The 24,800-nt window shown below is 46.5% G+C and overlaps 1 protein-coding gene across 1 annotated transcript in view; it reads right to left on the bottom strand.

Annotated features, from left to right (window-relative positions):
- Positions 1-4,191: 4,191 nt before the first annotated feature.
- Positions 4,192-24,800, bottom strand: part of COLGALT1 (collagen beta(1-O)galactosyltransferase 1) — a 35,392-nt gene continuing 14,783 nt past the window's right edge. The window contains exons 4-12 of the mRNA XM_006876285.1: positions 23,769-23,903; positions 21,367-21,571; positions 19,195-19,314; positions 17,578-17,654; positions 17,397-17,503; positions 12,751-12,883; positions 11,796-11,923; positions 4,672-4,878; positions 4,192-4,459 (exon numbers count right to left, since the gene is read on the bottom strand). Coding sequence (XP_006876347.1) covers positions 4,192-4,459; positions 4,672-4,878; positions 11,796-11,923; positions 12,751-12,883; positions 17,397-17,503; positions 17,578-17,654; positions 19,195-19,314; positions 21,367-21,571; positions 23,769-23,903 — 1,380 coding nt within the window. The remainder of the gene's footprint in view (positions 4,460-4,671; positions 4,879-11,795; positions 11,924-12,750; positions 12,884-17,396; positions 17,504-17,577; positions 17,655-19,194; positions 19,315-21,366; positions 21,572-23,768; positions 23,904-24,800) is intronic.

The following is a 24,800-nucleotide window of genomic DNA, read 5'->3' as shown; positions in this document are numbered from 1 at the left end:
TGGGAATGATCCTTGCTGTAAAGATTTGTTCCCTCTTTTGAGCTACTGCATCCATAGGTGTAGGTCAAGTTCATCAAATTGTATCAGATTACTCTTATTTTCCTCTTCTTTCTTCTTCTAGTTGTGCTCTGATCATCCAGTCACTGAAGCTAGGTCTCGTTTGATATCTTGACTGCTGCTTCCATGAGTGTTGATCCAACTAAAATGAGCTTTTTGGCAACTCAATCTTTTCTCCATTTATTATGATTATTACTTATTGGTCCAGTTGTGACAATTTTTGTTTCCTTTGCATTGAGGTGCAATTGATACTGAAGACTGTAGTCTCTGAATTTTATCAGTTAAGTATTTTAAATCCTCTTTGATTCCAACAAGCAAGGTTGTATCATCTGCATATCAGTTGTTGATGAGTCTTCCTCCAATCCTGATGCCACATTTTTCTTCACATAATCCAGATTATTTCTCAGATTAGTTGCTCAGCATACAGATTGAATAAGTATGGTGAAAGATTACAACCCTGGTGCACACCTTTCCTAATTTTAAACCATTCAGTGTCCCCTTGTTCTGCCTCCTGGTCTATTTACAGGTTCCTCATGAGCACAATGGATATTTCAGAACACATAAATATTGTCCATTGTTTGCTATGACCCATGCAGTAGAAAGCTTTTGAATAGTCACTAAAGCACAGGTAACTTTTGGTAGTAGGAAATAAATGTTTTCTTTAGTTGTGTTAATGAGGCCGTACCAGAGCAGGGTGGGTCCTAATCCTTAGTCCCGCAGAAGCTGCTGTTATGTGCAGTGGAGTCGGTTCTGACTCATTCCCACCCTGTACAGGGTTTCTGAGACTGCAAATCTTTACCGGAGCAGAAAGCCTCATCTTTCTCCTGTGGAACAGCTGGTAGTTTTGAACTGCCAACCCTCAGGTTAGCAGCCCAATTCATAACTGCTACACTACCAGAGTCCCTCTAGGGACTATGAAAAGAACAGAATAGATGCAGACACCCACAGTGGGGGACAGATGCCATGTGAGGATTATCTATTAATAAAGGACCGCCAAGGATCACAGGCATTTCGAGGAGAGGTTCGCTGAAGGAGCTGACTTGGCTGAGACCCTGATTTGGACTTTTAGCCTCCAGAAGGAGGAGAAACTAAATTTGAACTCTTGAAGGCCACCCACGTGTGCTAATTCTGCTACAGCCGCCCTCGGTGACTAAGATAATAGCCCATCCCTAGCATAGAATATTGTGCAAGAACCCAAAAAGAACAGGGAGATCTGTCTGCTTGATGAGGAAAGATATCCACAGAAGGCAGATTTTAAATCAGCCAAGTTGCTGACAAATAGGTACAGTTTGATCCCAAGTTTATGAAATAAAAATCTGTTGCATGAAAAAAATTTTTTAAAGCAGGGTAGGTAGAGTTTATATAACATGAATGTCTTCGGCCAAGTTTTCTAGAGAAGTAAAACCAGCGAAACGTATGTATATATATATATATATATATATTATTGTTGTTGTTGTTGTTAGGTGCCACCGAGCTGATACCAACTCGTAGCAACCTTATGCACAACAGAACAAAACACTGCCCGATCCTGGGCCAACCTCACAATTGTTGCCACACTTGAGGCCATTGATGCTGCCACTTTGCCAATCCATCTCATTGGGGTTTTTCTTTTTTTTTTTTGCCCTTCAACCTTACCAAACATGGTATCCTTCTCCAGTGATTGGTCCCTCCTGACAATATGTCCTAAGTATGAGAGACGAAGCTTGGCCATCCTGGCCTCCAAGGAGCACTCTGGCTGCACTTTTTCCAACACAGATCTGTTGGTTCTTTTGGCAGTACAATATATATGTATATATACCTATATAAACGTATATAGATATATATGCTTATATATATATTGTTGTAAAATGCCATAAAGTCAGTTCTGACTCATAGCGACCCTGAATAGGATAGGGTTTCCATGGAGCAGCTGGTGAGCTTGAACCGCCAACCTTGTGGTTCAAACTAACCTTGCAGTCCAGCGCATTAACCCATAGCACCACTACCAGGATGCTGTGTATATATATATATATATATATATATATATATATATATATACACACACACACACACACACACACACACACACACACATATAGAGAGAGAGAGTCCTGGTGTGCCACTATAGGCTACTGCGTCAGGACTGCAAAATCGTTTGAACAGCAAAGTCAATGGTGCAAACTCACCAACTGCTCCTTGGAAACCCTATACAAGGTTGCTATGGGTCAGAATCGACTCGACAGCACTTAATAACAACAACAACATACACACACACATTTATAGAGAGAGGAAAAAAAAAAGTTTATTATCCAAGATAACCCACATGTCCTCAAGTCCTCACGGAAGAGTCCGTTTTCTGGAAACCCCATCAAGGACAGCTCCTCTCCATTCTATGCCTGAGACAACCCTGCCGTGGACCACACAAGATACAGCAATGTAGGCCATCTGTCCTTGGGCTATTTCCAGGATATTTACGGATACTCAGGAAATGTAGTTCTCACTACATTCTCAGTGCACACTTGCTCCACAGATTGGCCTCTCAACAGTGTTTGCTTGGTTTTCTTCTTGAATCTCAACTGACGGTGTAAAGGGCAGGGGGGGAGGGGGGTAGAGGCAGCAGCAAGCAGAGCAATAGACCAAGAAGGAACCACAGACTTCAGTGAAAACCAATTAGAAATTTTTATTTGTAAAATAAGCAAGTTACCCAGGAGCCAACCAGGCGAGTACCTTTACCCTCAAGTGGGTGATGCACCGCTGGCTGGCACTGACATTCAGTTATGGCTAGAGCGTGGCAACCCCACCAGAACGTGGCTAGAAACATTCTTCAGGGACCCCCTCCCATGCAGCTGAGCCTCCAGAAGGCCCCCAAACACATGATCCCTCCAAAGGCTTGAATGTAAAATCTCATCAAGCAGGCAGAGACCACACCTGAGACACAAGGGCAAGGAGACCAAGCAAACGGGGCCAGGGTGGGCCAGGGAAACCCAATTCCCCCAGCCCTTCTGTACCCACTCCATCCAGTGTGGGGGCTGGGCCATTGTGGAGGAAGAGTGCCCCTCCCCCTGGTGGGTAGGAGTGTCGTCTGCAAGACATCTTGGGTGATGCGGGGAGGCAAAGAACAATCAGATTCAGTCTCCTACTCAACTGAGAGTCCATGAGGCCTGACACACACACATAGGTGCTCAATAAATGCTTGCTCCATGAAAGAAGTGTTCATCTGTGTGCCAGCATTTGGCACATGTCCCAGCAGGGTGATAACATATGGAAATGAACAAAGGTCATACGCACTCCTGTATTTCTCATGTCTGGTAGACAGTAAGTGTTCTTCAAACGTGTGGGGAAGAAACCAACAAAAGAGTAAAAAGCACCTTGTTTACTGTATCCAGCACCTAGCCCAACCCTAGAACACTGCAGGTGGTCAATAAATGCCACTGGCTCAATACAGACAACAGACCTCTGTGGCACTTAGATGCTAAGGAATGAATTAAAAGGGGTTTGTTTATCTCCACATTCACAGGAAGCACTCACTAAATACTCAAGTGAGTTTAAAATCTGAATGTGCATCACTAGTACCTGGCTCCTGGATGTTGTTAGTTGCCATTGGATCAATTCTGAACCACAGTGACCCCATTGACACAGCAGAACTTGCTCAGCAGGGTTTTCTCAGGCATCATAAACTTTCTGGGGACATATTGCCAGGTCTTTTCTCCTACCCAGAACTCCTGGTTAGGTTTGAACAGCCAACCTTTCAGTTAGCAGCCAAGTGCTCAACCATTGTGCCACCAGGGCTGATTCTTGGTAGAGGAGTAATATATGTTTGAAAACGTAATCACTGATTTAGGGGATAATTATGTCTCATTCATTGCCATAATACAGTACATGGTGCTTAATAAATGCCAGGCACACGGGCAAATAGATGACTGCAGAGGGTTAGTTCCCGCCCAATTTCCCGGAGCCCCGCCTTATGCTTGGCATAAAGTAGGCACTCCTTTACTGCTACCTGCATGCACATGATTGTTGAAGTGCTGCTGGCTGGGCACACCTGCATTGTGAGGAGAAACCACAGTCAGCCTGGGGGGATCCAAGATAGCCTGAGCTGTCCCCGGCACTAGCTGCTGCTGGTTTTGGTTACTCTGTGACTTTTACACTGACCCCTCAGAGCTCATCACGAGCTGCACTGTCCAGAGGGGACTGAAGCACGTCAGAGTTCTTGGCCTCGCGGCTCAGAGCCTGCTGCTCCCTCATCTTCTGGGACTTGGCACGGTCCCAGTCGGTCTTGACATGTTCATTGTTCCACACGACCGAGGTCTCTGTATCACTCACATAGCCATCATCCCCTGTGTAGTGTGTGGGGTAGACCAGCAACGGCTCCACTGAGAAGGCACGGAGGTTTCGGGGGGAGAAGTGGGCCTTGTAGTCAGACCTGTGGGGGGAGGGAGAGGGACAAATGGAGGCAGAAATGGGCACAGGGATAGAGGGGACATTGGAGAGAGAGAGAGGTGGACAGAGAAGGGACAGAGAGGAGTGGGAGTAGAGGACAGAGAGGGAAGACTCCCTAGGCCCATGAGCCTGACGTACCACCCCAGCCCTGCCAGTGACCCTCTCACCCACCCACCTGTCTGCCCACACACTCACACTGGGTGCTTGTCAAACATGACGGGCAGAAACTCATCCACAGGCAGCATCTTGGTGAGCGGCTTGGCAGCCAGTAGCTTGTGAGCGCCTTGCAGGGACAAGACGTAGGCCAGTGTCCAGTATGAGTAGTCGGCTTCCACCAGGTTCCTCACACGGGGCACAGCCTTCTCGGGGTGTTCCACCTGCATCCGCTTCCGGCCCACATAGCTGAAGCACAGACAGGGGGTCACCTGGTGGTATTGCAGGTCTGTTCCCATTCCCTAGAAAGCACTGTCAAGGCCTGGGACAGGAGTGGGGTACAAGGCTGAACCCACAGGATCTGGGGTCTAGAGACGAAAATAGGCTTTTGTCTGAGCGTACTAGGGAACCATGGAAGGATTTGGAGCTGGGAGGGCAGGATCCTCTGGGTGGTCACTGAGGTTGCTATTCACTGGGGCTGGGAGGGGAAGCTGCTCAGGGTTTGGAGGGCTACGGAGCATGGAGCTGAGTACATAGTGAGCAGTCAAAAACCAAGGAACGTGATTACTGTCTGTATTATAACATGGCCACAATCTAGGCCAGTGTCCCTAAAACCTGGACCAGGGTTCTACACACAGGAGAGGGAGAAAAGAGCCAGCCAAAGGCTAGGAATCCAAAGGACTCCTGCAGAAATATGCCAGCGACCCCCCCTCCCCCCCACAAGTACTTAAGCCACACCCACAGGATCCCAGAAAGCTCTTAAGCACACCACCTATGGTCCCAGGTGCCCTGCTTACCCCCAAGATCTCTAGCCATGCCCAAGGCTGCCTGGACATAATCCCATACTCTGATCACACCCACCCAGATCCCAGGCCAAGCCCCACATGTCCTGACTACATTCCAAAATCTTCGGCCACCCCTGTCAGTTTGTCACACTGTGGTGGCTTCTGTATTATTTACTCTAAGGGTGAAGGCTATGCCACTAGTATTTTGAATAACAGCAGCATCACCCAGGTGGACCGGTTTCAGTGGAGCTTTAAGACTAAGACAGACCAGGAAGAAGGAGAGGCTGACTACTTCTGAACAGTTAGCCGCTGAAAACCTGATGAGTAACAGTGGAGCACTGTCTGGTCCAGTCCCAGAAGATGAGCCCCTCAGGTTGGGAGGCACTTAAATGCGATAAGGGAAGAGCTGCCCCCTCAAAGTATAGTTGATCATAATGATATTAATGGAACGAAGCGTTACGGACTCTCATTTGTTGATGAGACACACTTCAAAATAAGAAGAAACAACTGTAAACATCCATTAGTAACTGGAGGGTAGAATGTATGAAGTATGAATCTAGGAAACTTGGAAGTTGTCAAAAATAATTGGAACATATAAATATCACTACCCCAGGAATTATAGTTATTGCTAAGTACTGTCGAGTTGGTTTCAACTCATAGTACCCTGTATAGGATTCCCAAGGAACGGCTAGTAGGTTTGAACTGCCAACCTTGGGGTTAGCAGTCCAGTGCTTATCCTACAGCACCATACCAGGACTCCATTCTAGGCATTAGTGAACTGAAACGGACTGGGGTTGGCCATTTTGAATCGGACAATCATATGGTTCACTACGACGGGAACATCAAAAAGAGCAATGGGATAGTATCTGTATGCCTATATGGAAGACCAAATAAACACCATTATTATCTCCATTTGGAGTACTGATACGGCGCTCTAGGATAAACACTGTATTGCCATGAGAATGGTCAGTAGTTCAAGATTGGCAGTTCAAACTTACCAGCTACTCCTCGAAAACGCTATACGGGGTTGCTAGGAGTGGCAATCAACTCGATGGCTCTAACAGAAACAACAACACAAGAGCCAAAATATGACCTCGAACATATCCCACCTGGACTTAGATATCGTCTCGAAAACAGATTTGACCCATCCTCAACCTATAACTGATTGGAATACCTAAAAGGAGTTCTAGAACTTGCCTCGTGCAAAGCCTTTACAGAGTATAGGACTTTAGGTGGAATCCTAAGTCCCATCCAGAACCTTATGAGGTGGGACATTCCCAGTAGAAAGGACAAGCAGACCAGCCTGGAACAGCTAGAGCAACAAAAGATAACATCTTTAAAGAAAGATCATCAGGAAAAACCCAAAACAAAAATGTCAGCATGACTGGCTACCACAAGAATAAGTAAGCTGTTCGCCAGGAAGACATCAAGGTTGGCAATCAAGTGCCTTCAGGACAAACTCCCCTCTAAGACTGAAACTCAAAGGGAACACACAAACAAGCATGTAAGCTTGCTGGCGACCACATTGGTCTACTTGTGAGTGGAAGAGGGGGAAAGGCAGCAATGAAGAAATGTGCTGAGTTCAACCACATTGACTCCATTGACCTGGAGATGAGAGAGAGAAGAGGAAGGGCTGGTTGGTTCAAAGTGTGGTGAGACCTGAGGACACTTGAGCCCACGGACAAGGACATAGCAACAGAGGGCTAGAGGTGAGAGTGAAGCATCCAGCTGATATGAAGTGAGGGGAGATGCACAAGAACACCCAAACTTGCAGACAGTACCCATCTGACCTAGCCTTGATGGCTCGATAATCAGAACTTGACTAGAGGAAGATTATAAAAAATAAATACACTTTTCTTTTTAATAAAGGAAACAAGGGTAAATTGGTACAATTTGATGAACCTGACCTATACTCAGAGAAGCAGTTACTCTAAATACCAACAGAGAGGGAAGGAGTCTTCACATCAAGTATCAATGCTATCCCCTCTGTACACAGGGTAGATAGGGATGGGCAACTTAGACATTGACTACCTAAAATGAGGAGGTGATAAAGGCACAAAGTGACTGCCTTACAAGGTTTCATGAGGGAGTTTAGTTTAAGAGTATGGAGGGAAAGAAAGAGCCCCCACTGAATAGAGTTCCTCTTGTCTAGGTGGGTATGAAGAAAAGAGATGGGGATAAGATTTGTATGATTCAATAGTGAATAATTGTTATCATGACTAATTACGACTGTCACAATTGTAAAGGTAGAAGTTTTGTAACAAAAACAGGGGAGTGGTTAATCTTACAGTCCAGAAAGAGGACCCTAGGACCATCAAGGGAGAAGTGCACAAGCAGAATGCAGGACCTTATCCAGAGAAGCAGCCACACATGAGGCAAGAGACGGAGGCAGAGATGGGGACATGGAGAGGGGGAGCGGCTGAGGATTCATGGGAAGAAAGGGACTAAGAGCTGGTGGCCAGGAGGCAGACTTGCATAATGTGCCCTTTGGAGATGTAAATTATTATATATGCCTGAGTGGTTTTGTTTTGTTTAAAAAAAAAGCTAAAGTAAATAGAGAGAAATACTGTTAATTGATGGTACATGGAGGGGATTATAATCATTGTAATGAAACAAGGTATATGATTTGTTGAATGTAAAACTGATGATCTGCCCTGTAAACTTTTCACTCAATCCACAATAAAAACCTTTAAAAAAAGATTCGATGCATTAGACACTAATGACTGAAGAACAGAAGTATTATAGATAACATTAAGAACATCATATATGAAAAAAGCAAAAGGACATTAAAAACACAGGAAAGAAAGTACCAAAACGGATCTCAGAAGAGATTCTGAAACTTGCTCTGGAATGTAGAGAAGCTAAAATCATGGTAAGAAATGATGAGATAAAAGAGTTGAACAGGAAATATCAAAGGGTAGTTCGAGGAGACCTAGAGTTAGAAATCCAAAAGGGAAGAACATGCTCAGCATTCCTCAAACTTAAAGAACTGAAGAAAAAATGCAAGCTTCGACTTGAAATACTGAAGGATTCTATGGGCAAAACACTGAATGATGCACAAAGTTATCAAGATGGAAGGAATACACAGAGTCACTATACCAAAAAGAAAGGATCAGTGTTCAACGATTTCAAGAGGTAGCATATAATCAAGAGCCAATGGTACTGACGGAAAAAGCCCAAGGTGCATTGAAGGCATTGGCAAAGAACAAGACTCCAGATAGTGATGGAATACAAATTGACAGCTTTCACCAAACTGATGCAACACTGGAGACCCTCACTTAAAATTCTTACTGATGAAGATCAAAGACCACCGCCTCCAGTATGGGTTACAGCTCAATGTCAAGAAAACAAAAATCTTCACCACTGGACCAATAAATAATAAATAACATCATAAATAGAGCAAGGAATGAAGTTGTGAAAGACTTCATTTTGCTTGGACCCACTATCAACACTCATGGAAACAGCAGTCAAGAAATGAAATGACATACTGCATCAGGCAAACCTGCTGCACAAGACCTCTTTAAAGTATTCAAGAGCAAAGATGTCAGTTGAAGAACCAAGGTGCACCTGACCCAAGCCACGGTATTTTTAGTAGCTTCATATACATGTGAAAGTTGGACAATGAATAAGGAAGACTGTAGAAGAATTGAAGTATTTGAGTTATGGTTTTGGAGAATAAAGTACCATGATCTGCTAGAACAAACAAATCTGTGTTGGAAGAAGTACAGCCAGAATGTTCCTTAGAAGCCAGGAAGGTGAGACTTCATCTCTCATACTTCAGACATATTATCAGAAGGGACCAGTCCCTAGAGAAGAACATCATGTTTGGTAGAGTGGAGGGTCAGGAAGACCCCAAACGAGATGGACTGGCACAGTGACAGCAGCAGTGGGTTTAAGTGTAGCAACAACTGTGAGGCTGGTGCAGAACCAGACAGTGTTTCATTCTATTATGCATTGGGTCGCTATGAGTCCGAACTGACTTGATAGCAGCACCTAACAACAGTAAGTAAGGAGCTCTGGTAGCGTGGTGGTTACGAATTGAGCTTCGAACCGCAAGGTCAGCAATTTGAAACTACCAGCTGTTCCACGGGAGAAAGATGAGGTGTTCTGCTCACGTAAAGGTTTACAGCCTCAGAAACCCTATACAGGGTCGCTATGAGTCGGAACTGACTCCACGGCACACGGCCACCACCACCACCAATAAGTAAAATATTGAATGAAGCAGGAAGCATCAAAAGAAGACAAACAGAATACACGGAGTCACTGTGCCAAAAAGAACTGATCGATATTCAGTCATTTTTAAAGGTACCATGTGATTAAGAACCGATGGTACCGAAGGAAGAAGTCCAAGCTGCAGTGAAGGCATTGGTGAAAATCTGGGCTCCAGGAGTTGATGGAATACCTGTCGAAATGTTTCAACAAACTGATGGGCGTTCTGGAGGCTCTCACTGATTTATGCCACGAAATTTGGAGGACAGCTACATAGCCAACTGATAGGACAGGATCCAGTCCAAAGAGAGGAGACTCAATGGAATATGGAAATCATTAATATCAGATGCAAGTAAAATTTTGCTGAAGATAATTCAAAAAAGTTGTAAGAGTATATCAAAGGAATCTGCCAAAAGTTCAAGCCGAGTTCTGAAGAGTACATAGAATAAGGGAAATCATTTCTGACATCAGATGGATCTTGGCTGGAAGCAGAGACTACCAGAAAGATGTTTACTTGTACTCTACTGACCATGTAAGGACATTCGTGGATTATAACTATGGATACAATTGCAAATAATGGGTATTCCAGAACACTTCATTGTGCTCATGAGGAACCTGTACGTAGACCAAGCAGCAGTTACTGGAACAGAACAAGGGAATGCTGAATGGTTCAAAATCAGGAAAGGTGTGTATCAGGGTTATTATAACCTTTCACCACACTTACTCAATCTGTATGCTGAGCAAATAATCTGAGAAGCTGGGTGGGTTCTATGAAGAAAAACGTGGCATCAGAATTGAAGGAAGACCCATTAACAACCTGCAATAAGCAGATGATACAACCTTGCTTACTCGAAGTATAGAAGACTTAAAATACTTACTGATGAAGATCAAAGACCACAGCCTTTGGTATGGATTGCATCTCAATATAAAGAAAACAAAAATCCTCACCACTGGACTAATAAACAACATTCTTATCAATGGAAAAATGATTGAAGTTGTCAAGGACTTCATTCTTCTTGGATCAACTATCAACACTCATGGAAGCAGCAGTCAAGAATCAAACAACATATTTCATTAGGCAAATCTGCTGCACAAGACCTTTTTAAAGTGTCGAAGAGCAAAGATGTCAGCGTGAGGACTAAGGTACACCTGACCCAAGCCATGGTGTTTTCAATAACCTCTTATGTATGTGAAAGCTGGACAGCGAATAAGGAAGACCGTAGAAGAATTGATGCATTTGAATTATTATGTTGACGAAGAATACTGTAAGAGGCATGGAATATCAACAAAACAATCAAATCTGTGTTGGAAGAAATATAGCCAGAATGCTCCTTAGAAACCAGGATGGAGAGACTTCATTTTTCTGGACATGTCATTAGGAGGGCCCAGTCCCTGAAGAAGGACATCATGCTTGGAAAAGTGGATGCTCTCCAATGAGATGCGCTGACAGAGTAGCAGCGACAATGGGCTCAAACATAACGACAATTGTGAGATGGCGCAGGACTGGGCAGTGTTTCATTCTGTTATGCATAGGATCACTATTAGTTGGGACCAACTCGACAACACCTAACAACAACAATGATAACAGGTTTCCAGGCAAGCTTCTAAGTCCTGGCCATGCCCCCCAGCTTTCCACGCAAGCTGCCAAGTCTGAACTGCCCCCACCCAGCCCCCAGGGCACACCTCAGGGACCTGGCCTCATCCCAAGAGCTTCAACCCGACTCTCAGACTTCTGAGACGCTATTGAATCCTGACTGTGCCCACTCACGATGTGCTCATGACTCTCTGATCACAGCCCAGCTCTTCAGCCATGCCCACATGCTTCGATCACAGAACCTGACCAGGCCCATTGATGTATCAGGCCAGCCTCAAGCCTCCTAGCCATCCCTGCAAGCTTTCTGGTCAAACCCTGACCCTCACATGCCTCTGTCAAGTCTCTAAGCCCTGACACGCCTACAAGTCTCCAGGTCAAGCTCTCCTAAGAGCTGACACAGCCCACAGGCCCTAGGTCATGCCTCTAAGTTAAAGGACCAAAGCCCCCAGCCCTTCCGGACGTTGTCTAGGTCCCAGGCCATATCCTACTACTCTGACCATGCCCCTTCCAGGCCACATGTCCAAGCCCTGTCCCACTCAGTCCAAACTCTATCCTGGCCCTCAGGTCCCCTCACTCACATGAGGTCCCAGTCCAGACCCTCTTGCTCCACATCCCGCATGAGATTCTTCAGGCGTCTCTTGAAAAAGATCTCGAATCGCAGATCATCCTCAATCACCAGTGCTTTCTGCAGTCTCCGGTCCACCACCTGAGGGGGTTGCCCTGCCCAGGTCACACGGAGCCCAAGGCTGAGCCTGGCCCTGGACACAGTCACTCAGGAGGAGAGAAACCAACAAACACCCTTCCCCGAGGCTACAGCAACCTCCCACTCACCACCTTCCCTCTTCCCACCCACTTGGTTCCCACCTCAGGGTCTTTCACCCAGAGCCCCTTCTGCTATGAAGCACCAGGGTCAATTCCCCTTCACCCTTCATATCAATTCAAATATCACCCACCCAAAAGGGTCGCTAGGAGATGGAACCAACTCCACGGTTCATAACAACAACAATAAAAGGCCCAAAGCTGCCCCACTGAAGACAATTCATAGTCCTTTCCTGTGGACAGACAGCTCACTTGTCATGTCTTCATCATTTCTCTCTCTGTAGTCGATTCTCCCACCGCCCTAGTCTGTGACCCCCTGAGGAGGTCCCATATTCTTGGTACCAGCTCACAGTGTGCTACTGATTCCTGGCAGATGCTCCCTAACTGAACGAATGAGCCTGACAATCTTCACAACTGCCTGCCGAGCTCATGACTCTGAGGCTCAGGCTGGGAAGTCCCTTCCTTGTTCACAATGCTCATCTTACTCCCCCTTTACCATTCCCAGCCTCAGTCTTCACATTTGCACAATGGAAGGGCAGCAGCCACCCCACCCAGGGGTGCTAGATGCCCCCAAATGAGTCAGTTCAGGTGAAGCAATCACTGAGAGTCCAAAGCCAGTATGGGCTGTGGACCGCTGCCTCTCTGACTCGCTGGTCCCCCCCCCCCCCAAATCCTAAGAAACCCCAGCCCTGCTCTGCCCCCGTCAGCACCCACCTCCTTCCAGATGGAGTAATGGCTAAGAAAACAGCCCAGTTCGCCTTTGGTGAGGGGCCGCCCATGGTAGGGGTCCCGGTAACCTGGCAGCATCTGGATGCCCAGCGCCTCCACTTGGCTGGTGTTCATGGCTCTGCAAGGGAGTGGGGAGTCACATGGGAGAGCCCCTGAGGTGCACTGAATTACCTGATATGGCTCTTCTAGTCAGTCTTTGTAACGCCCACCAAAGGACTGGGTGTGGTGGTTATTGTCACATGCCATCGAGTAGGTTCCGACTCAGAGCAACCCAGTATCGGGTTCCAAGAGTGGTTGCTGGGTTTGAACATATGACCTTGCGGTTTTCAGTGCAGTTATTCTACAGGGTTCAAATGATTGGGTTGTTGTTGTTAAGTGCCATCAGTTCTGACTCATAGTGGCCCTATATAGAGTTTCCAAGAAGCAGTTGGTGAGTTTGAACTGCCAACCTTGTGGTTCACAGTATAGTGCTGATCCTATAGCAGCATACCAGGAGTCCAAATGACTGGGTTTGTGGTTGTTAAGTGCCGTCGAGTCGATTCCGACCCATAGCGACCCTGTACAGGGTTTCCGAGGCTGTAAATCTTTATGGGAGCAGAAAGCCTCATCTTTCTCCCATGGAGCAGCTGGTAGCTTTGAACTGCTGACCTTGCGGTTCATAGTCCGATTTGTAACCACTATGCTACCAGACTATGCAAATGTGAGATGTTTGTAATCCACTAAGGGTATTGGCTAGCTTGCTAAGAATGTAAATAAAGCATATGGCACTCTTGGGGTTGGACTATGCAAATAGGGTATATGGAACTCTAATGTGGGGATTGGTCCATTTTGCCATGCAGGTAAGTTTAAAATGAGCCACCCAAGACAGAAAGGGGGATCTCACTGTCATCAAGAGAGAAGAACCAGGATTCTTAAAGGGCCAGGGAGAAGGTGGCTGCCAATGGCCAGAAGGAAAATGCCAAGGAGACTTCCGGCAAGATGGTGGGCTAGGCAGACACACTACACAGGCCCTGTACAACAAAGACATGAAAGACCAAATGAAAATCACACAGATGAAATTTTTGGAACCTTGAACTTCAGAGGAAATGTTAGAGAAGTGGATGGAATGCTTTCTGGGAGAAGAAGCTGAGGAGGGACAGTGAGAGAGGAAGACTGGCTCATTAAAGGCCGGCCAGACACATCGAGACCATCTTGTGAGCAGCTTTGGCAAGAGAAGGAGGCCTGGCAGCACAGAATCACACAGGAGATGGTAAAGGAGCTAGCTGGTTGAGAGCCTAAGAACACAGCAACACACAACCATCAATTAAATACAAATATGACAACCCCACAATGCCCCAGAGACAACAAATTTTAGCTCACATGAAGAAACAAGATATAATGGTTCAAACACATGACCAAGATACAGAGCCAGGAAATGTTTCTGAAGAAGAAAAGGTAATGGAACTAACTGAAAAAGGATTCAAAACAATGACACCTTATAAGGTACCTATAAGGACTGACAGAAAGATCAAGAAAAGCAAGAACACAGAAAAAAATTAGAATTCAGAAAAACGCTACAAGAACAGACAAAACGAATGCAAGTTTTTAAACAATACAAAACCTGCAATTAGAAATTCAGAAGATTAATACTAAGGTTTCAATACATTAAAAGAGCAAAGGAGCAGATATGAAGCAATGGAAGCTCAAATGCGCGACTTTAAAGAAAAACATCTCTCAATATTAGAATGAATGCTAGTAGAAAAATCAGAAAAAAAAAAGAATGAAAAAGATCCAGAGAAAACCTAACAGTTACGTGGGACACCATGAAGAGGAGCAACTTACAAGTGATCGGAATTCCAGAACACAGCGAAAATTGTCACAGAGCTGCTCGAAGAAAATCTTCCTAACATCATGAAAGATGAGAAGATAAAGCATCTACGAAGCTGACAGAATCCCAAACAGGATAGATCCCAAAAGAAAATCACCAAGACATATCATAATCAAACTTTCTAAAATCAAAGACTAGGAAAGAATCCTGAGAGCAGCTTGGGAAAAACAAAACGTTACCTCCAAAGGAGAACCAAATAGACTTAACTCTGATTTCTCAGCAGAAACCATGCAGGCAAGAGGGCAATGAGATGACATATACAAAATGCTGAAAGAAAAAAATTTCCAACCAAGAATCATATACCCAGCAAACCTGTCCCTCAAATACAATGGCAAAATTGGTACATTTCCTGATAAACAGAAATTAAAGGAATTTGTAGTGGGCAGACCAACTTTATAATACTACAGGATATTCTTTGGACTAAGGAGCTCTGGTAGCATAGTGGTTACGAATTGGGCTGCGAACCGCAAGGTCAGCAGTTCGAAACTACCAGGCGCTCCGCAGGAGAAAGATGAGGCTTTCTGCTCCCGTCAAGATTTACAGCCTCGGAAACCCTGTACAGGGTCGCTATGGGTCGGAATCGACTCGTCGGCTCTTAACAACAACAACAATTCTTTGGACTAAGAACCAACAACAGCAGACAACACCCTGACATTAACATACATGACAACACCACCCAAAATCAATCAAGATATAGCATTATTTAAGGTAAAACAAACCTACAAGCCTGAAAATATGGAATCAGAGATATTAATGTAAAATGAAGTCAACTACAAAGCAAAAAGAAGGAATAGTATAGATACAGAACTCGCAAATGTCTAGAAAATCAAGCAGATTTCAAGATAAAACAGACTTTTAAATAGGGGTAAAATTAATAAATTACAGGGTAACACCAAAGAAAATTTATACATCTGTACGTGAAAATAAAACAAGAGAAAAACTAGACTTAGTAAACATTAACATAACAGAAATGAAGAAAATCCACAAACAAAATTAACTCAGCACAGAAAATGAGGTGAAATAAAGAGATGAGCAGCACCACACACACACAAAAACCACACACACAGCAAAATGACAGCAATCAATTCATGCCTATCGATAACTACACTGAATATAAATGGATTGAATGCACCAGTCAACAGACAGAGAGAGCAAAGTGGATAAGAACACAGGATCTTTTAATATGCTATCTACAAGAGACACATCAAAAACACACACAGCCTAAATGCCCATCAAGAGACGAATGGTTAAACAAACTTTCGTACATATACACAACAGAATACTATATAATGCTGAAGAATAACCATGAATCTGCAAAATACTTCACAACATGGATGAACCTGGAGTACATTACGCCAAGTAAAGTTAGTCAATCAAAAAAAGACAAATATTGCACGAGACCAATGTTGTAAAAAGTTATGAAAAGGTTTTGTTAATTAAAGAAACAAGCATTGATGTTATGGGGGAGGGGAAAAAGAGAAAATTATTTATGGGCTAGAGGGTAGGTACATGTTAATATAGGTAGCAGGGCAGGCAAGATACAACAAGAGGGAGGTTAGCAGAGGAAAGACGAAAGTAGTGATTATAGTTAAATACCATTAACTGTTGGTACATGGAGGGGATTACACTCATTGTAATGAAGCAAAGTATATGATTTGCTGAATATAAAACCGATGGTCTCATTTGTAAGCCTTCATTCAAGTCACAATGAAAAGTTTAAAAGGAAGAAGAGCCAGGAGTGGAACACATCCTTTGGACCCTGAGATTCCTGCGCTGAACCAGAAGACAGAGAGCTGTGGCAGCAGAGAAATGACAGGGAGGCGAAGGCAGCAGAGGCAGAAACACTAAAAGCATGAGACAGAGTGGTGGGATTCTCAGCCCACAGAGCGGGAAAGCTGAGAGCCTTCAGGAGGAGGACATTTGTCTGGAGAGCTGGGTTTGCCAATGCAGGGGGCTATAGTGAGTGGACTGCCTTCAGGTGAGGCTACTGGCTGAGTGGAGTGCCTTTTGAGCACTTATCAGCAACGCTAAACGAACTTTGTAACCCTGCTTGAGCAGAGCAGAGGACAAGTGGATGAGAGGCCAGCCTGTGGGTACAGCCAAGAAGTGGTCCTGACTGAAGAACTGTGTCCTGAACATTTCTGATCCTGAATTGTAACCTGTTCACTTCCTCAGTAAGCCCCGTAAGCCTGAGTATTGCCTATTGAGTTCTGTGTGGCCAATGCAATGAGTCATCAAATCCAGCAGTGAAGTGGGAGAATGGCTGGTGTCAGACACATAAAGATGGCTGACAGGTGGAGGCATGTGTGACCACCTCCCGGGAACTGACCTTAGGCTGATGCTGAGTTTGATTCTCTCTCCTACCCCATGAAGTCAGAAAAGGTTAGATACCACCCGCATGCCATTTTCATACCAACCCTGCCTGTGGAAGTCCACCATCAGCTCTCCCTTCTGACTGAGCTCTCTGCTTTTCCCTCCTACAATTAGGGCCCCTCCAGGACACCATGGGCCCAGCCTTCCAGGGCACGGTGGCTTAGGCCTGTGTCTGGACCCCAGGGTTGGGACTCACTTGCCCCCCAACCACCTCCATCATCATGGTCTACACCAGAGTGTAGCTCCCTCTCCGCCCATGCCCGTCAAGTTAAGACTCACTTGTAGCCTATGGCCTCCACTTCTCCACACTCCCCCATCCCTCCCTGAGGACCAGAACTTGTGGCCTAGGGCCTCCACCAGTATGGTCTATGCCCCCAGGATTGGGACTCACTTGCCATCAGTGGCCTCCACCAGCTGGTAGGCGATCCCCTGCGCCTGCAATGCCCGCATCATGCGCTCACGCCGGTCCTGCCTCCGCTTCAAGTTGATCATGAAGACCTGCGAACCACAGTCCTGAGTCAGACCACCAACCCTCAGCCCCACCCCTCCACCCTCTGGGAAGCTCCACCCACCTCATCAAAGCCCATCTTGTCCGGAGTCTGGTGCAGCGTGGAGATGAACTGAGACGGCTCAGCAGGTGGGTGCTTCACTGCAGGGAGAGAGAGGGACTGCGGGGTCAATGGAGCCCGGGTCATGGAGGATTACTGAGGTCCTACATTGTGGTGGCGGTTACGTAGGCTCCAATCCACAGGAAGGAAAAATTGCTAGGGCCCCTTCCAAGAACACTGGGGGGCATCACTCAGTCCTGAGTCACAGGGCTAGAGAGGCATAACACCTCCCTCCCAGAACTGGCCTCCAGCCTCTCCCCAACACCGTGTTCATACTCCATCCATGGTCTCCTGCTGCCCAGAGCTCCACAGTGTGACATTCGAGGCCTTACTCTACAAGGCCCCTCCTACAGCACCCCAACTCCACCCCACCGGTCCCTCCAGCTGTTTCATGGACCTCAACTCACCCACTCCCACCCGCACCCTCTGCACAGGCTAGGCCTCTCCCAGAGACACCTACCTACTCCCCGCATCAGCTCTCAACTCCTACACATTCTTCCTGCGGATGCCCAACCTTCCTGAGCTGGGCCAGGGCTTCCTCTGAAACTCAAGAGTGCCTGGGCTTCCCCATCAAAGGCCAGGGCTGCTGTTCTAACACCCAGCCACATGCCTGAGCCCCGGTCTGCCTGTTCATATAGGATCCTCTAGCACGAGGCCTGGCACATCGCCGGCATTCATCCATAAAATGGGGACCATACAGTTTGCAGGAGTTTTATGATAGAGGCAAGGAGCTCACACACATCAAAGAGGCTGTTTAAAATAACCAACCACAACTTAACAACAAAAAGATAAACAAGCCAATCAAAAACTAGACAGTGGACTCGGAACAGACATTTCATCATTGAGGATATTCAAATGGTAAGTACGTGAGAAGATGTTGGATGTCACCAGCTATTAACTCACTGCCAATGAGTCAATTCCAACCATAGGACAGAGTCCAAGTGCTCCACAGGACTCCACGACTGCAAATCTCTACAGGAGCAGATAGCCTCATCTGTCTTAAGTGGAGTTGAACCACCGACCTTCTGACAATATTTAAAGCACTGCACCACCAGGGATCTTTCATTAGCCACTACTAAAACCAAAACCAAACCCAGTGCCAGAGACAAATCCGACTCATAGCAACCCTGTATAGGGTTTCTGAGGAGCCGCTGGTGGGTTTGAACCACCAACCTTGTGGTCCAGTCCTTATCCCACAGGGCTACACCAGGACTTCAGGAAGGGAATTGTTGTTAAGTGCCTTTGAGTTGGTTCTCACAGTGATCCTACATAAGGTTTCCAAGGAGTGGTTGGTGAATTTGAACTGCCGACTTTGCAGTTAGCAGTCCAGTACTCATCCCACAGCACCAGAGCAGGGCTGGAATGACTTGGAAAAGGACAGCGAGTACGGTGGCACCACGTGAAGAATGCGCCCGATATCACTGAATTCATTGTGCGGATAGAAATGGTGGAGAGAGTGTATCTTTTGCCATGGGTATTACACCACAATGAAACAAAAGGCAAGAAAAGTAATCCCACCCCTTCACACTCCCCAGGACTTGGTCAGTGTGTACAGCGTGGGGCGGGATGACCCGGACTCACCCATGACCTCCAGTTGCACGTGCATGAAGCTCTCGGCCTCGTCCTGGAGCGTGCTGTGTGCCCGCAGTGGCACCGGCAGGAAGCCATACACCTCCTTGTTGCAGACGTACATCTGTACCTCTGAGACCAAGGAAACAACCAGCAAAGGTGAGAATGAAGACACAGCCAGCGAGCAAGGGGACAGCCGGGGCAGGGACTGTCTCACAGTCCAGCAATGGACAAAGGATAGGGATCTTAGCCCATCAGCTGGCAGAGACCCCTCAGCATTCCATGGAGGGGGAATTGTGGCCAGAATACAGCCTTGCATCAGAGTGGACAGTCAGGCACACAGGACACTCCCCACAGCCCGTTCAGAAGCTGAGAAACTGGCAACATGTGAAATGCCATTGAAAACTCTAGAGTTGTTATAAATGCCTTGTACAGTCGGTAAGTTGTGGCTGTCCGTCACTGAAGAAATGCAAATCAAAAACCACAAGACACCACTTCATTGGTTAAACCCAAGCCCAAACCAGTTGGTGGTGTCTGACTCCTGGCCACTCCCTGTGTGTCAGAGTAGAACTGTTCTCTAGAAGGTTTTTGGAATTATGACTAATTTTTTGGAATTAGATGACCAGGCCTTTCTTCCAAGGTACCTGTGGGTAGGTCTGAACCTCCAACTTTCCTGTTAGTAGTTGATCACATAACTGTCTGCATCTCCCAGGAATTCCTTCACACCCCTAGGATGTCTACCATCAGATAAACAGGGAGCAAGTGCTATTGATGATGCGCATAAGCAGGAACCCTCATCTACTGCCAGTGGGAATGTGAACAGTGCAGCCGCTGTGGAAACCGGCTGGCCATTCCTCAAAAAGTGAAATGAAAGATTACCATGGGACCCAGCAATACCAGCCCTACTGGATCCCCAGGGGTTTGAAAGCAGAGGTTTAGAGAGCTATGTGTACACCGATGTTCACTGTAATCCATTTTTTGTTTTGTTTTGTTTTTCACTGCAATACTTTTTACAGTAGCCAATGCCCAACACAAGTGTCCAAACACAGAGGAATGGATAAACCCCAGGTGGTTTGTACACATAATGGAAGACTGCTGAGCCCAAAAGAGAAATGAAGTTATGTGTGCCACAGGATGGATGAACCTTGAAAACAAAAGGGCAAATGAGTTACAAATCCACTTAGACCAAGTATGGCGAATAGGTCAATGTCTAGAGAGTAGTTACCGGCAGCAGGAGGGAAAGGAGGAGGGGGACTCATTGCTCAGAGGGCACTGAGCATTGGTGGAGTGATGGAAAAATCTAGAAACACATCATGTTGTACATGTATAATTCAGTGATTAATGTCAATATGTCAATATACATGTACAAAAATGGTGAAAGGCATATGTCTTGCTATGTATATCTTAAGCACAATTTTTAAAACACATTAAAAATTTAAACAGAAAAAAAACACAAAAAACCCACCCATAGTTAGAGCATGTCATTCCATCTCCCGCCAACAGGGGGAGCCATAGGCTAGAAGCTGGTAAGGCGGGGACAAGACTAAGTGTGTCAGGCTAATCCCTTGGTTTAAAATAAAAGCCAAATCAGCATATGGCTGTATTACTCTTCTTGTCTTTAAAACATTGTTGAACATGGAGAAGTATATTACAAAATGAAGATAACTTTCTTATGAAATGAAAAACAACAAAAGCATTGCCATAGAGCCGATTCTGGACTCATGACGACCGCACGGTAGGGCAGAACTGCTCCATACTGATTTCTTGGCTGTAATCTTCCACAGTGCCACTGGGTAAGCTCGAACAGCCAACCTTTATGTTGTTGTTAAGTGCTGTTGAATTGGTTCCAACTCATAGTGACCCTGTATAAGGTTTCCAAGGAATGACTGGTGGGTTTGAACCACTGACCTTTAGGTTAGCATCCCAGTGCTTATTCTACAGAGCCATACCAGGAGTCAAGCACAAACCATCTGTGCCTCCCAGGACCTTAACCTTCAATAAAAGGGTCTGAAAGTACTGGAGAGTAAAGTCAGTCAACAAAGCCAGGGCTGGAGAAAGCCTCGGTTCTGGTGACATCATCGGAACACCTGGATACAGCTATGTCTGAAGCTGCACCACACATTTTTGGTTCTGGAAGCCTCTGTGGGTTGTCTGACCCCAAGGAACCCTAGCCCATGTGCTCACCTGCTTGCTTGCAGGAGAAGGCAAAGACAATGATGTCATCAAAGGACCAGGTGTAATCAGGATGAGGCGGGTAAAAGGCCAAGTTCCTCGAGGCCGCCTTCCGAAGGTCGATCAGGAAGGTGGAGTGCACCATGGGCACCGGGAAGCAGCCCTGGCGGTCCCGTTTGCGGATGGGGATGTAGGCAGGTGTGCGCTTATAGTAACCCTAGGGGAGGGGAGGGAGGACATCAGAGTGCTGAGTGAGGGTCTCTGGAGGTAAGGCTGGGAGGTGCCCAAGGAACAAACCCACAGACAGACCCGGTGCTGGCTGTGGTGTGTCCCCTGAGCACACGGCTCCGGGAGGGGTCACGCCTGGTCTCTCACCCCAGAGTCACCAGGCAACTCAGCAGAAAAGCAAAGGAAAATGCGCCCCCATCTGCAGTCCCGGCTGTTATGGAGTGACCTGTATCATCAAACTGTGTTGGGATCCTAACCCCTATACCTGTGGGGGAGTCCCTAGCTGGTATAAAAGGCCTAGTAATCAGCAGCTACTAGCCAAAAGGTTAGTGGTTCAGACCCACCCAGAGGCAGCTCGGGAGACAGGTCTGGTGATCTGCTTCCGAAAGGTCACAACCATGAAAACCCTACAGCAGATCAACAATAGAAAGAAGGCCTGTGCAAGCGATCCCACTTGGGAACAGGGGTCACTTTGCTGAGTGAATGAGGCATTATTAGTGTTGGGCGGGTCTCTGGCCAATCACTTTTGAGCTATCAAGAGCACGTTTGGCCCAGAAGGTGGCAGGCACTATCTGAAGACGGTGGACACAGACCAGTCTGTGAGCCCAGGAGCTCCAAGGACAGCTGGCTACAGATGCTGAGACAGGATCTGCCCCCAGAGCCGACAGAGAGCCTGCCCCCAAAGCCAGTGACCTGAATCACACTTCTAGCCCCGTTGTTGTTGTTGTTAAGTACCATGGAGTCGGTTCTGACTCATAGCGACCCTGCACAGGGTTTCCGAGGCTGTAAATCTTCATGGGAGCAGAAAGCCTCCTCTTTCTCCAGTGGAACAGCTGGTAGAAACTGCCAACCTTGAGATTAGCAGCCCAATTTGTAACCATTACACTACCAGAGCTCCCTTCTAGCCTCTTACACTGTGAGAAAACCAATTTATGTTCTTTACCCACTTGTGGTATTTCTGCTCTTTCAGTACTAGATAAATGGGTGCATTATACGTGAACACCATGGTCATCAGAATAATCTTGGGGTGGTGCTGTGCATCAGAAGGTAGGAGGTTCAAACCCACCAGCTGTTCCTCAGAAACCCTATAGAGGGTCGCTATGATATGGCATTTAGGGAACAACAATAAATGGTAATTAAATGTAAATTAAGATGAGGTCAAACAGGAGTTGGATGGATCCTAAACCATCCTTCTGAGAGGCGTCTTATAAAAAATGTAGACTAGGCACACAGACAGACACAGCAGACCGGCACCTCTGAAGGTACATCTACCTGCAGCTAAGGAACGCCAGGAAGCGAGGGACTACAGAAGCAGAAAGAGACAATTTTCCCCCAGAACCAAAACAGATATAGAGAAAGCATGGTCCTGCTGACACCCTGAATTCAGACTCCTGGCCTCCAAAAAAATTCATTTCTATTCTGATGGGGCAGGGTGGTTTGATGGATTGGAAACCCCAAGGTCGGCAGTTCAAGTCCACCAGCTGCTCTGTGGGAGCCAGATAAGGCTTTCTGCTCCTGGAAACATTTAAAGCCTCAGAAACCCTATACAGGGTTGCTATGATTTGGAACTGATTCGAAGGCACGTAACAACAACACCAACAAAAGCCACCAGCTTGTGGGGCTGGTCACAGACTTGTCCTCACAGGAGTGTTTAAGGAATGCTGTCAACCGTCATGGAGCTGGCTCCTGACCCCGGCCCAACAGATCCAAACACTGCCAGGTCCCATGCCAGGCCAGACAGTTGTAATGCACAGAGGTTTCACTGGCTGATGTTCACAACTAGACCTCCAGGCTTTTCTTCCTCGTCTGTCTTAGTCTGGAAGTAATGCTAACACCTGTTCAGCATCCTGCCCTGGCTGGGAACTGAGCCCTGGTCTCCCACGTTGTTGTTGTTGTTAAGTGCCATCGAGTCAGTTCCAGTCCATAGTGATCCTCTAGAGGGTTTCCAATGAATGACTGGTGAGCTTGAACCACCAACCTTGCAGCTCAAACTGACTGTGCAGTCTAGCACATTAACCCACAGAGCCACACCAGGATCCTAGCAAGAATTCCACCACAAAACATTGCTGCCTCCTGGTTAAGCTGATGGTGTTTGTAAACTGCTCCCATGAGGTGGTTTGCCGAGTAGGGAGGCTCCAACCATGGTCCCCAACAGCCCCCCACCCTTGACCCTGCAGCCCCCTGACCTGGGAAGTCATGCCACACCAGAAGTTGGAGTACGCAGCCCGCGAGTCCAGCATGGGAGCCACCACTGTCTTATTCTCGGCCATGAGCAGTGTCAGCGTGTCAGGGTTGAGGATGAGGTTATCTGCGTCCACAAACTGCAAAACAACCAACACGTCACAGTATGGGCCACCAGTATGACCCCAGAATCAGGTTGCAACTCAGAACGGTTCAAGCAAAGGCCAAAAACTCTGGGGGACTGGAGGGCTGGAGAATCTGCAGAAACAGATATGACTGGGAGCCCTGGGTCCTCACAATGGCGGCATTTCTCTGCCCTTTATAACCAGCTGTGTCATTACCGTCAACAAGGAAAAAGCACAGAGCACAACTCCTCACGACACAAATGAGAGCACTGCCATTGAGCAGGTTCCCAGATACCTGGTGACCGCGCGTGCAAACAAATCGATCTTGTGCCATCCCCATGATCTATTATGGGTAGGACTCAGGATTCTATTATTGTGAGCCATAGAATTTCATTGACTTGGTTTTGGAAGTCCATCTCCAGTCCATTCGTCCTAGTCCGGAAACGCCACTGAAATATGCTCAGCCTCAGAGCAGCCCGGGTCTCCTACATGGAAGGCACAAACTCCACCACTGAACTGCCTCTGTCCCTAGCGACACAAATGAATCACACGGACCCGACACAGGTGAGAGACTTGGACACAAAAGCAAAGGCAGCATGGGACTCCATTTACATGAAGTTTAAGAGTTTCATTTAGTATCCAGGATATACACAGAGCTCCTGTAACTCAACCACAAAATAATGTAATCAACAATAGTAATTGTTATCATGGCTAATTGCAACTGCCACACTTGTTAAGGTAGAAGTTTTGTAATAAAAATGAGGGAGTAGTTTATCTTACAGTCCTGAAACAGAGGACCCTAAGACCATCAAGGCAGAAGAGCACAAGCGGAATGCAGGACCCTATCCAGAGAAGCAATGAGCCCAGAGATGGAGGCAGAGATGGGGACATGGAGAGAGGGAGCAGCTGAGG

Source organism: Chrysochloris asiatica, unplaced genomic scaffold (assembly GCF_000296735.1).
Source record: "Chrysochloris asiatica unplaced genomic scaffold, ChrAsi1.0 scaffold00374, whole genome shotgun sequence".
In the NCBI taxonomy this organism is placed as follows: domain Eukaryota; kingdom Metazoa; phylum Chordata; class Mammalia; order Afrosoricida; family Chrysochloridae; genus Chrysochloris; species Chrysochloris asiatica.
The sequence above is the reverse complement of the archived record's forward strand: the minus strand, read 5'-3'. Positions and strand labels throughout refer to the sequence as shown.